General features: G+C 44.8%; 1 protein-coding gene across 1 annotated transcript in view; it reads right to left on the reverse strand.

Moving 5' to 3' along the window:
• Positions 1–13,147, reverse strand: part of FAT2 (FAT atypical cadherin 2) — an 81,195-nt gene that overhangs the window by 9,229 nt on the left and 58,819 nt on the right. Inside the window, 3 exon segments of the mRNA XM_041747060.1 lie at positions 2,550–2,695; positions 6,706–7,516; positions 10,771–10,968. Of these exon segments, the coding sequence (XP_041602994.1) occupies positions 2,550–2,695; positions 6,706–7,516; positions 10,771–10,968 (1,155 nt within the window).

The raw sequence follows: 13,147 nt of genomic DNA on the forward strand, positions 1-13,147 counted from the left end.
TTAATTTCTAATACTGGAAAAATTCATAGCTCTAACCCACAAAAACAAAACTTTCCTAGATCTTCAATTATTAAGAGTCCTGAAATCTTAAAAAGTCCTGAAAATCAAGAAGTCTGAGAACCGCTGGGTTATATCTTTTTAGTTTCCCTCACCCTAAGTGGTGCCTGATTATGGCGCCATCTTCCTTGGTTTACTCTCCCAGATGACTATTTTCACAACTTTTCTCTCTTCAGACCCTTGATGCTCCCCTCCCCATCCTTGCTCTCAGCAATCAAATGGGGACTTGCAGGCACTCTGACCATCACATCTATCCACCTTGGTGGAAGCCAATCTCTCCATTCATGTACTAGGTCCCACCCTGGTGCCTCAAGGATGAATTTCCATTGACTCCTTTTTCTTCCCTATATCTTTGTTCATTCTCTACTGTACATTCCAGTCATCACACAAATATGCTTTTATTGCTCTAATCTTTAAAAAAATTGTCTTGAACCCACTTCTCCCCCTAGATAAGACCTTCTTCCTTTGCTGTCTCATTGCAGCAAAATTACACACACACACACACACACACACACACACACACCATGATACTGAAACCACTGGTGTCAGAGTATTCAGTAACCTCTGTGTTGCCAAATCCATGATTAATATCACTACCCATCTCACTTGACCTCTCAGCAGTATGTTATCAGCCGGTCACTCCTTCCTTCATGATACATGTTCTTCATTCAGTTTCCTGGATACAATCTCTTGGTTTTCCTCCAACATCACTGGTTGCACATTTTCAGTCTCTTTTGTTGGATCCTTCTCTTTCCCCAGACATCTCAATGTGGAGTGTCATAAGGATGAATCCTTGGTCTACTCTTTTTTCAATCTACATCCTTTGGTGATCTCATCCAGTTTCACAGCTTTCAATACTAAGTATTTGCTGAAGGCTCCCAGATCTTCATCTCTATCCCAGACCTTTCCTACAGACACTAGACTTGTTTATCCAGCTCCACTTGGAAGTCTAATAGGCATCTCATACTTCTATCTCCAAAGACTAGACTTATATCTCCAAAACTGAAATTCTGATCATCCCTCAAATTCAGATCATCCCTCTGGTCTACCCATATCCTTCCCCGGGTCTGTTGGCAACAACTCCATTCCAATTATTCAGGCCCACATATTACTCCTTGCTTTCTCTCCCAGCCCTCATTCATTAGGAAATCCTGTTGGTTTTACTTTCAAAAGTCTATCCAAAATCTGAACTCTTCTCCCCAGTTCACTGTCATTACCCTGATCTAGACCACTACTCTCACTTGAATTATTGCAATAGCCTCTTGGCTGGATCTCTCTGCTTTTATCCTTGTTTCTCTAAAGTTGTTTTTCAACACAGGAGCCATGATGACCTTTTTGAATATGTCACATCATGTCAATTCTCTGCTCAGACCTTCTCATGCCTTCCATTTTGCTCAGAATAAAAGCCAAAGTCCTTCAATGGCCTATGAGAACTTGAGGCCTATGATCTCAACTCCTACTACTATTCTCTCCCTTACTTTCTTTACTCAAGCCATATACACATCTGGACTGTTCCTTGAACATGCTCAGCATTCTTCTACCAAAAGGTTTTTGCATTGTTATTCCCTCTCCCTAGAATGTTGTTCCTCCAGATGTCTACCTAGCTAATTCCCTTATCCTCTTCATATTATGGTGCAATTACCAACTCAGTGAAGACTTCCCTGGTTACCTTACTTAAAATTGCAAGTCCCTACAGTGCTGATCCCCCTTAACTTTTTAAAGTTAAGATTTATTTATTTATTTATTTATTTATTTATTCATTCATTCATTCATTCATTCATGAGAGACACAGAGAGAGAGGCAAAGACATAGGCAGAGGGAGAACCAGGCTCTCCTTGGGAAGCCTGCTGCGGGACTCAATCCCAGGACCCCAGGATTATACCCTGAACCAAAGGCAGATGCTCAACCACTGAGCCACCCAGGTGCCCTGCCCCTTAACCTTTTTTTAAGCCAAAGCATATCACATTTGGACAAATTATAATTTTCTGAGTTATTATGTTTATGTTTATTGTCAGTCTTCCCCTTGTAGGGGTGAAAGCCCTAAGAGACCATTAGAAAGGAAATTCGTTTTTCTTCCATGTGATTCCATATAACTTAATGCCGGGGTTTGTAGTCTTGAGCACCCCAGTGGTAGCCAGCCTCCCAGTCATCTTGGAAAACGCTGGTCTGTTACTCAGCAAAAGTGATAAAACAACAACAGCACACCATGGCTAAGTGGCCTCCCATTTCTCCATCTTCAGGAGCTCTCTCTCCTCCCACAGAGCAGTCCAATCTCTGGTTGTTTTTTGGATATATATTTCCATTTGAGGGGGGCTTTGGACATCACAACTGGAAAGTCTTGTGTCTTAACCCAATAGTCACACCAGCATCCCTGAAAACTATTCAGGGTTTTCTTTGCCAGAAACAGAAACTTCTTGGCTGTTCCTGAGGTTGTCCCTACCTCCCTAGTCAGGCACACCCAGATGAAATCTCTCAGGCTGGCAGTGCCTTACCTTCAGGGAGACATACACTGTCTCATTGCTGAACAGGAGAATAGCCTGTGATTGGAGTGTTTTCAGGCGGAAATGGATGTGCCAGTTCTGTGCCTCTGGAAGATTGTACCGCCCAAAGCTTTGTCCACTGAATCTTGTGGCAGTACCTGTAGAAGCAACCGGAGATGTCAGCTCCACATGAAGAGGTCTCCACAGAATCTTCAAACCAACTTTGTCTCATTCGACCCTTGGGTCATATTGCTCACATTTCATAGATGAAGAAGTGAGGCTTCTTGGGGGGCAGGGGGAGGTACCTGGCCAGGGTCACTGCAGCTAGACAGAGGCCCTGACCCTGCACACCTTCTTTTGGCCCCAGAGCCCCTTGCCTTGGGTCCTAGCTTGAGTCTGGAATTACAAGCTCAAACCATTAAGAAAGCAAGAATCAAGCCAGAAATGTACCCAATTAAACATGTAAAAATCAAAATTTCTATCCTCCATAGTTTCTGTGTTATTTCTGATATCACTGGGGGAAGAAGGAGGAAGAATGGAGAGGATTCTGTATATATGTGTTATTTCAGGAATACCATAAAGGTCATTTGCCTCAAGATCTCCCTTTCATTATTAGGAGTGTAACTGTTTGAGAAGATGTAGCCAGATAAAATACTGCTGAGAGGTTGAGAGTCACTGTAACCAAAGAAGGGGGGTAAACTTCTATGAAGTCCTGTATGTGCACCACCCTGTAGCAATTGCTAGCGCATAGTTGCAGAGACAGGAGTCTCCTCTTAAACTTGACTTTCTCCAGTTTATTTGACCATGGGACCCTCTTATGTGGACCACCTCTTCAAAGTTCTCAGAAATGGCATTCTGTAGACTCACCTTGAGAAATGCTGTGTTATATACATCAAACAGTACCCTCCCCAGAAGTGAGTCCAGTTGTTAAATCCCTAAAACTTCAGTGTGAATAAGCTCATCAGTGGACAGGCAAGGGGAAGAGTTGTATAGGCCCCAGATGTCCCAGATTGTTGAAGAGAGGGAGCAAAAGCCATGAGGAAAAGGAAGAACCATGAAGCCTGAGGCACATGGGATTTCAAGATCCTGAGTCTGTCATCCCTTAGGTCTAAAACTCTCTGCTGCTAGCAATTCTATTGTAGTAGGTCATTAATAGATGGGATATTGAAGATGATCTAGATTATCTAGGAATTCCCAGACTTGGCTAAATATCAGGATCAGCTAGAGAGTTTTATTTATTTTTTTAATAATAAATTTATTTTTTTATTGGTGTTCAATTTGCCAACATACAGAATAACACCCAGTGCTCATCTAATACAGAATGCCAGACTCTACCATCAGAGATTATGACTCAGTAGTTCTGGAAGCACACATGGATCTGTATTTTTAAAATCTCCCCACAATGGGTGTGGTGACTGGAAGAGAGACCAAAGGGGGCTTCTGAGAAGCTGGTCATGTTGTGATCCTTGTATCAGTGCCAGTTACATGGGTGTATTTGGCTTGTGAAAAATAGTTGAGCTGTACACTATGGGACATGGACCCTTCTGTATGCTGTATTTCACCAAAATGTTAATTGCCTGAGATGCTGGTTAAAAATGACAATTCCAAGGAGAGAAAGAGAGAGAGAGAGAGAGAGAGAGAGAGAGAGAGAGACCAAGAAACAGACTCTTAACTATAGGGAATAAACTAATGGTTTACCAGAGGGGAGTGGATGGGGTTGGGTGAACCAGGTGAAGAGATTAAGAGTACACTTATCATGACAAACACTGAATAATGTACAGAATTGTTAATCACCATATTGTACACCTAAAACTAATTCAACACTGTATGTTAACTATACTGGAATTAAAATAAAAACTTAATAAAAAATGCCAATTCTAGGTCTCATACAAGACTTTCTAAATAATACACTCTGGAAGTGACACCCAGGAGCACATCTCTTTAAAACCACACTCCCCAGTGGAATATCATTCAGCCATCAGAAGAGAAAAATACCAACATGGATGGAACTGGGGGGTATTATGTTGAGTAAAATAAGTCAAACAGAGAAGGACAATCATCATATGGTTTCACTCATACATGGGATATAAGAAATAGTGAGAGGGATATTAAGGGAAAGGAGGGGAACTGAGTGGGAAAATTAGAGAGGGAGACAAACCATGAGAGACTCCTAACTCTGGGAAACAAACAAAGGGTTGTGGAAGGAGAAGTGGGTAGAGGGATGGGGTGACTGGGTGGCGGGCACTGATGGGGGCACTTGATGAGATGAGCACTGAGTGTTACACTATATGTTGTAAAATTGAATTTAAATTTAGAAAATGTAAAAAAACAAAACAAAAAACAAACCACACTCCCCAGATGATTTTACAGAAGCATGAATTTTAGAACCTCTGGTGTCTGGTGCCAGGTGACCAAGAGAGAAATTTTGGCTATCACAGTTCCCCTTGCAGGTAACTCTGGAGCAAGAGACACAGAAGGGAAGCACACCTGACCTCCCAGTCCCCCACCTCCCCACCTCCACCCCCTCACACACACACACACACACACACACCACACCAAGAGTAGCATACCCAGCTTCAATACAGTGGGACCTGGAGAAAGTCCACAAATCTTTAGAGTAAGAATTTCCCCCATGCAAACAGGGGGAACCCATTAAGGGCAGGCCAGACCAGGCAAGGGGTGATGGTGACCTGGAAGCAACATCATTTTCCTTTTGCCAATACTCCTGAGCTGGTCCAGAGCATGGATTCTTGATGCCAGGGGTGCTGGGGTGAGTGTTATCTGAAAACTGACTTTCTGTAGAGCGCGGTGAAGAGCTCAGGCTTTGAGTGGGGCACATGGGTATTTAAATAACCAGCCCTTCAGTGGAGGCTGTGTGGTTTCAAGTAAACCAATACAGTCCCCATCCCTCAGTTTCAACTGTAGTTTGAACTAATGACCCTGCTTTGTAGGGTGTTGGTGACAGTCAGTTTAGGTATCATCTACACAGTGCCTGGCACATAGCAGAGTCCTTCTAGCAACAACTGCTACCACATGAATAACAACCATCACTGACAGGGTGCTTATGGGCCAGAAAAAGGCTAAGTGCTTATATATCCATTAAGTAATTTACTTTCCAAACCCACTCCAGAAGGCAGGTGATAATATTTTCATTATTTTCTAGATGAGAAACAACAGCTCAGAAAATTTATTAGCCCACCCAAGATTACACAGCTAGTAAGAGATGGAGCTGGAGTTAAAACCTGAGCTGTCTAATTTAAGTCTTGAGATTAACAGCCACCAGGCTGTAGTAATAATGGTAATATTATTAGTGACTCATCTTAGTGACCACTTTCTCTGTATCAGGCACTTTTCTAAGCAAGCCCTTGATGTTTAATACTCATTTAATCTCTATAATAGCACAAAGGCAGGGAGAAGCTAAATAATTTTCCTAAGGTCAGTCGGCTAGCGAGTGGCAGAGCTGGGATTTAAACCCAGGCAGTCTACGGGACGCCTGGGTGGCTCAGCAGTTGAGAGTCTGCCTTTGGCTCAGGGCATGATCCTGGAGTCCCAGGATTGAGTCTCACATCGGGCTCCCTGCATGGAGCCTGCTTCCTCCCCTGCCTGTGTCTCTGCCTCCTTCTCTCTCTGTGTCTCTCATTCATGAATAAATAAATAAAATCTTTAAAAATAAAAAAATTTAAAAACCCAGGCAGTCTGATGCCTGTGCTTTCAGCCATCATCGTAACTGCCTCTTGTATCCTCCTTTTTTTTTTTTTTTTTGAGAGAGAGAGAGAGAATGAGAACACAAGCAAGGGGGGAGGGGTTGAAGGAGAAGCAGACTCCCCGCTGAGCAGGTAGCCCAATGCGGGACTTGATCCCAGGACCCTGAGATCATGACCAGAGCTGAAGGCAGACGCTTAACCAACTGAGCTACCCAGGCGCCCTGCCTCTTGTAGCCTTACTGTTATTTTCAAAACACTGCAAAAGGGTCAAGAATAGGATGTCATCCCATGACTAGATTTTGGGTGGACACTACCTATTCCATGGTGGCCTGTGACCTGTGGCCTTTTGCCTTGCTAAAACCCCCCTCTAACTGCCCCACAGGGCTTCCCTGGGATCTCTATTCCTAGAGTCAGTCTGGCTGAGCCCTACAGTACTGATTGTCCTGGGGAAGCCCGTTCCTCACCATTGCAGGAGCAGCTCCTCTCCAGGCGGTGCCGCGGGGTCAGGATACTGAGCCTGGCTGTGCTGTATGTGGGCCCCACCCTGGGGTCCAGGTGCACCGTCGCTTGGCACATTTGACTCTGGCAGCTGGGGCCCTGGCAGGGCACCACCGGCATGGCTGACCTCATCTGAATTCCCACCGAGTGCTCCATCTCCTTGGCTGAGTGAGAGATGATGGATGCCAATTCCTGGAGCTTATAGAAGGTTCCAGAATGTCCCTCAAAGACCAGGAGCACATCCACCCCAGCTGTGGCCTCTGCAGGCTGAAGGCTGGCCAGGTGGATATTAGCTCGTTTGATGTCCAGTTTGTTGCTGAGGAACCTCTGCAGGTTCCTCCAGTGGTCACTCACCAGCTCCTCTGGGGTAAGCTGGTGGAAGCCCATCCACATGGCCTGCTGCAAAGCCTCCTGCCCCACATGCCACACATGGACGTGGACCCCAGCAGTGGTGGCGAAGGTCCCATCACTGACTGTGACGTTGAATGCATAGCGGCCACGAGGCAGGCCCTGGGCTGCAATAATCTTGCCATCAGGTGCACCCACTGAGAAGTGCCTGGTTAGGGTCTCCTCTCCTGCCAGGCTGTAGGTCAGTGTGTCCTGTGGGTCTCGGTCTGTGGCATGGATTTTGCCCACCATGCCACCCTGGAACTCCTCCTCCCCAGTAGTGATGAAGATCTCCAGTGGGAGGGTGGAGGGTGGATAGTGGCTCTGCTCTGTCACATGGACTCTAACAGACGTTGAAGACGAGAGGGGAGGGATGCCGCTGTCTGACACCTGTGGGCAAAACAAGCACTGCCATTACTATAGGACTGTAGCTCTCTGTCGCTCAGACAAGGCTGGGCCTCCTTGGGCAGCCATGTCTCTGTGTCTGAGGGCAGACTCAACATAATTACCACAATCATAAAAGAGAACAATAACTGCAAAGCACAGAAGGTTTTGTGGAGGGAGTTATATCCCATACCACACAGTAAGACTTAACTCCATTTGCTCATCTGACAGCTCTCTGAGCCTCTTCCTAAATCTCTCCAGCCACTCACACTTATGCCTTCTTCTTCTCTAGTGTCCCTCATTCTGTCTCTTTCCTTAGGTGAGTCATCAAATGTCTCTTCAAAATTCCTGTACACATCCTTCATGACTCCTGCCAGCCTAAGGAGGTTCTCTTTGGAATCTCCCCTTACTATGTGATTGGGGTCAGGGTGGGCATTTCTTCCTCAGATCAGTCAACAAATACTGAGTACTTTCAATAGGCCAAGCCCTCTGCTGTGATCAGGAGAAAAGAGACCATAAACATGTTATTAACTAAACAAGAGAATGTCAGACATAGATAAAGTTCTGTGAAGGAGATAAATGGAGCATGGGACAGAAGTCTGAAGAGTGAAAGGGACCTAACTCAGATCAGGTGGGAGGGGAGTTGTCTCGAGGAGTTGACATTTGAATTGAGTCCTAAGGGATGAGAAGAGGTAAGGAGAGGAGGTGCTAAAGGGAACAGCAAGTGGCAAGCCTTGGAGTGGAAAGAATGTGGTGAGCTCTATCAAGCAGGAAGGGGCCATGGCTGCTGGAGCCAGTGGGCTGGGCCAAGGGCCAGAGGAGGGTGCGAGGGAGGCCGCCTGGTCACTGATAGGCTGAGGAGCACAAGGTCGGATTTTATGTCAGAGCCATGAAAAGACATTGAAGGTTTTAACAAGGCTGTGCTATGACCTCAGTGAAGCAAAAAGAATGTAAATAAAAAATGCCTTTTCCTTTGATATTTCACCAAGCATCCCTGCAACTTTCTGTCCAGATTAGCAAGGACAAAGTTTCCTTTAGTGACGTTATCACTTTCACAGCTGTCACCAGGGGTCTCCACAACTTTCCCGACAGTGGTGTTGTTCATATGTATTCCAGGGCTTTGGGTAGGTGAGCAAGTTGTGAAACTATACCTAGTGCTGGGATTTGTGCATAGCACAGATGACATATTATTAATAGCAGCAACAGTAATTAGTACTTCTGCTAAGTTTAATATACAGCTGCCATCAACTATTTGCCAGTCACTTGTAACACTTCTGATGCATGATATCAGCTATCGCAGCAACCCTAACCTTAACATTTCTCATGAGATAGATACGACGAAGTCTCCCATCTTAAAAAAGCCATCACTGAGGCTCGAAGAGGTCAAGTAACTAACCAAAGGTCAGAGCAGAATCTCAACTCCTACCTGTGTCATAGCCTGTTTCTTTGCTGGCCTCTAGTGCCTCCCAGAAAGCAGAAATACAAATCAAGGGCAAGAGATGGTGATGCCGGTAGTTACTGAGAGATTGTCTGGGTCAGGATACAGAGTTCATCACCTCCTAGGCAATCATGTCCATGACTTTAGCTTTGAGAAAGAACCCTCTACATTAGCCTACACCTGTCCTCTGAGCTGTCCTCTGAGCTACAGACTCCCATTCCCTGCTACCCACTGGACACCTCCACTTAGACATCTCACCTAAGACAACTAAAAGGTGACATGTGCAACACAGAGTGCTCATTTTACCCCGTAAACCTGTCCTTCACCCACCTCACCGTCCTTCCAGCCTCAGCAATGGGCACATCTCCCAGTCTTCACTAGAGTCTGGAACCTGTGAGTCACCCCTGATTCTTCTCTCTCTCCCCATATCCAATCTATCACCAAAACCGGTTTATTTCTAGAAGAGCTTGTCCCTAGTCTGTCCACTTCTCGCACCTTCCTTGTCAGCCCAAGGTTTCTGCACTGCTAGCTCCAGCTGGCATTGGAATGAATACTAAATGTATTACCAAGACTTATAATTAGGATGGCTGTATTTGTTGGTTTGCCCAGATCAGTCTTAATTTTCACAAATTGATCCTGTTGTGTCTCAGTGATCACCAATTAACTATTTTTAGTGCTTCTCTCCCTCTCAGGAGCATCACAGTTTGGACCTCAAGTAGGATGGTCACCTGAGCTAGGAGGCCTCCATGATCCAGTCAACCCATCTCTTCAGCTTTATTCCCATTAGGATCATAATGCTGACCACGTTGGCCCCATCTCAGGCCACTTTAAGCTCTTTTCCCACTCGAGGTGTTGGCTTATCTTGTTCCTGCCTGTGGCACTCTCCTGCCCATTCTCACATGGCTGGCTCCCCAGGTCCCAGCTCAAATGTCCCTTCCTTATGAGGGCAGTTACCCTCTGAATATGTCTCCCCTGTGCCTTATGAGCCTCTCATCTCTTTATTTCTTCATCTATTTATTGTTTATCTCCATGACTCGAATCAAAAGCCCATGGGGATGGGGATCACCCTTTCTTTCCCCCTGCTATATATTACCAGCAGCAAGCATAGGCCCTGGCACAGGATGGGAGCTCAATATTTGTTGAAAGACTTAGCAAATCACTGACTAGCTGGATGGATGAATGGATGTATATCATCCTGAGCCCAGAGAAGTTTGCAGAATAACAGGGTCCACTAGGACTTGAGATTTAGGAAAGGGATCTTGAGGGAATGAAATGAAGAAGAAACGTTTCACTACCACCTTGACCACTTTCTTTTGGCTATTCTCACGCTACCCTTTGCAATACCACCATAACCCCCTAAATATGTATGTATCTTCTCAAATTTGGACCCCACAACAATTTCTGTGAGGTTCAGAGAGCTGTCCTAGCCAAACTCAAGCAGTTAGAGCCAAGGTGAGTGAGGGTATTGCTCTGCCTGGGAGCAGTGTGGGAATTCAGAGCTAAAGCTCTAGGCTCAGAGTATTTGGTCTGAAAACAACCCACCTCTGCCACTTATTGGTAGTAGTATTTTAAGACAGTCCCTCAACCTCTTTGTGCCTCAATTACTACATCTATAAAGTGGGGGTGGTAACTGTACCCACCCTAAAACCCTAAAACCTGTTGTGGGGGGGTTAATGCAATAAGGCATGTGAAGTACAGCCCGGGGCCCAGCACCTAGTAAGAGCTCCATACATTTTCCTCTAATTATAGAAGCACTAGTAGTGCTTTTGGCAGCACATTAATGTCCCCATGGTCACCACCAGTGGCCCAACACAGCTCTCACCTTGATCTGAAGCTGATACCATTCTTGGACTCTCCTGCTCAGGCCCATAGTGGTTACTAACCATCCATCAGGGGTCACTCGGAAGGCAGAGCCATCATTCCCCTCGGTGATTAGGAATGAGTAGGGGGGACCATTCTCTGGTGAGTCCGGGTCACTCAGGATCAGCTGCAGGACTTTGCTGCCAATGGGTGAGTTCTCCTGAGGCAGAGAGTGCCAGGAAATCAAAGAGCAAAATGAGTTCCAGTCCTTTCTTTGGTATCTTTCTGGATCCTCTTATCTGGGATGAATCCTCAGCACTCCGACTGCTCTCTCAGGCCATGTCTGGACTTTGAGCTATCATTCATTCATTCATTCATTCATTCTGCCAACCTGTAAATTGGTTATTGGCTTTGCTAATCTAGACCAGGAGCTTCCTGAGGGCAGTCTCGGTCTTAGAAACAAAGAACAAAAAGGCAGGAAGTGTATTTAGAGTCCCTTATCCTATAAAAGGTGACTTGCCCAAGGTCACATAGCTGATGATTCGTGTATATAAATTAGTTAATGCCTGGGATCCAAACGGAAATTTGTGATTCATAGGGTCAAATGAACACCTATAAATGGTTTCCTGAGTAGAAGACCAATGGAATATCCAGCTCAATGAGAAAATTTAAAAATGAGTAGGAATTCAACTAAGAAAAATGGATTCCCTGGGTATTGTTCCAGTCTCTGTTCTATAACATGGGAATTCAGTATCTATAATACAGTGGTTGTTAACAGTCTTTTTGCAACAAAATCCTATCTACAAACAGAATCTTATGAAGAGAAACTAATGGTTGCCTATCCAACAGACATTCCTTCCTCCCTTTCTTAAAAAGCCAACTTTTGTTCAAGTGTGGGTGGCAATATTCTCAGAAAAGATATGCCCTTATTAAGAAGAGATGAATTGGGGCACCTGGGTAGCTCAGGTCAGTTAAGTGTCTGACTCTTTTTTTTTTTTAAGATTTTATTTATTTATTCATGAGAGACACATAGAGAGAGAGGCAGAGACACAGGCAGAGGGAGAAGCAGGCTCCATATAGGGAGTCTAATGTTGGACTCCATCCCGGGACTCCAGGTCACGCCCTGGGCCGAAGGCAGAAGCTAAACCTCTGAGCCACCCAGGGATCCCCAAATGTCTGACTCTTGATTTCAGCTCAGGTCATGATCTCAGGGTCATGAGATTGAGCCCCATATCAGACTCTGTGCACTGGGTATGTAGCCTGCTTAGGATTCTCTCTCTTCCTCTGCCCGTCCCCACTTGTGCTCCCTCTCTCTAAGAGAGAGAGAGAGAGAGAGAGAGAGAGGGAGAGAGACTATGTATGCTTGGTCTAAATCAGTTATAAAATCTGATTTCCTGTGCCAGTTTTTGGTTTAATGGTGATCATGCAATCTGATTCTGATCACTGGAGAAGTCAACCAGGTGAGCGTTCTGAGTTTTCTTCTTTGATAAAAACAGATCCTGGGGTGGGGTGGGGTGGAGTCTTTGTTTGTTTGCCTTTAAAGATGGTTAGATAATGATATGATGCTGGAGCTGCAGCAGCCGTTTTGTAACCATGAGAAAGATGAGGGAATTTCAAAGAAGCTAGCCCAAAGCTGTGGTGCTGTTTTTCTGCTAAAATAACCAATTCTGGAATAGAACTTCCCACCATCACACCCTTTTATAGGAAATAATAAGACCTTATTATTTAATGACATTTAATCAGGTAATGTGTTATTGGCAATCAAAGCATCCTAACTAATAGTCATACAAACAAGTAAAAGTGGAGTGACTCTAGCTGATACATAGCAGGACCCAGGATTCCACCTTCCTGTCCTCTTCCTCACCTCCCTCACCTCTTATTGTCACAGTTCCCATTGAATCCCTAGGCCTCTCCAAATCCCATTTGTAAATCATTGGTATGGTGGAAATAGCTTGGGGATCTGGAAAAATATCTAGGTGTAAATCCCAAGTCTGCCACATTCTAGCTATGGTACATTTTTGCACTTCCATTTTAAAAACTCTGTAAAGAAGGCAGAGTAGGCCCTTTATCCATAGGGATATGTTCTAAGACCCCCAGTGGATGCCTGAAACCATGGATAGTATCACACCATATATACTGTTTTTTTCTTTTTTTTTAAGATCTTTCTTTCTTTTTTTTTTTTTTTTAGCATTCCAGCTGTTGTCTCTTTAAAAAAAAATTATTTTTTATTGGTGCTTAATTTGCCAACATATAGAATAACACCTAGTGCTCATCCTGTCAAGTACCCACCTCAGTGCCATTTTTAAGATCTTATTTATGTATTCATGAGAGACACACAGAGAGAGGCAGAGTCATAGGCAGAGGGAGAAGCAGGCTCCCTGCAGGGAGCCTGATACAGG

Source organism: Vulpes lagopus, chromosome 3 (assembly GCF_018345385.1).
Source record: "Vulpes lagopus strain Blue_001 chromosome 3, ASM1834538v1, whole genome shotgun sequence".
Classification (NCBI taxonomy): domain Eukaryota; kingdom Metazoa; phylum Chordata; class Mammalia; order Carnivora; family Canidae; genus Vulpes; species Vulpes lagopus.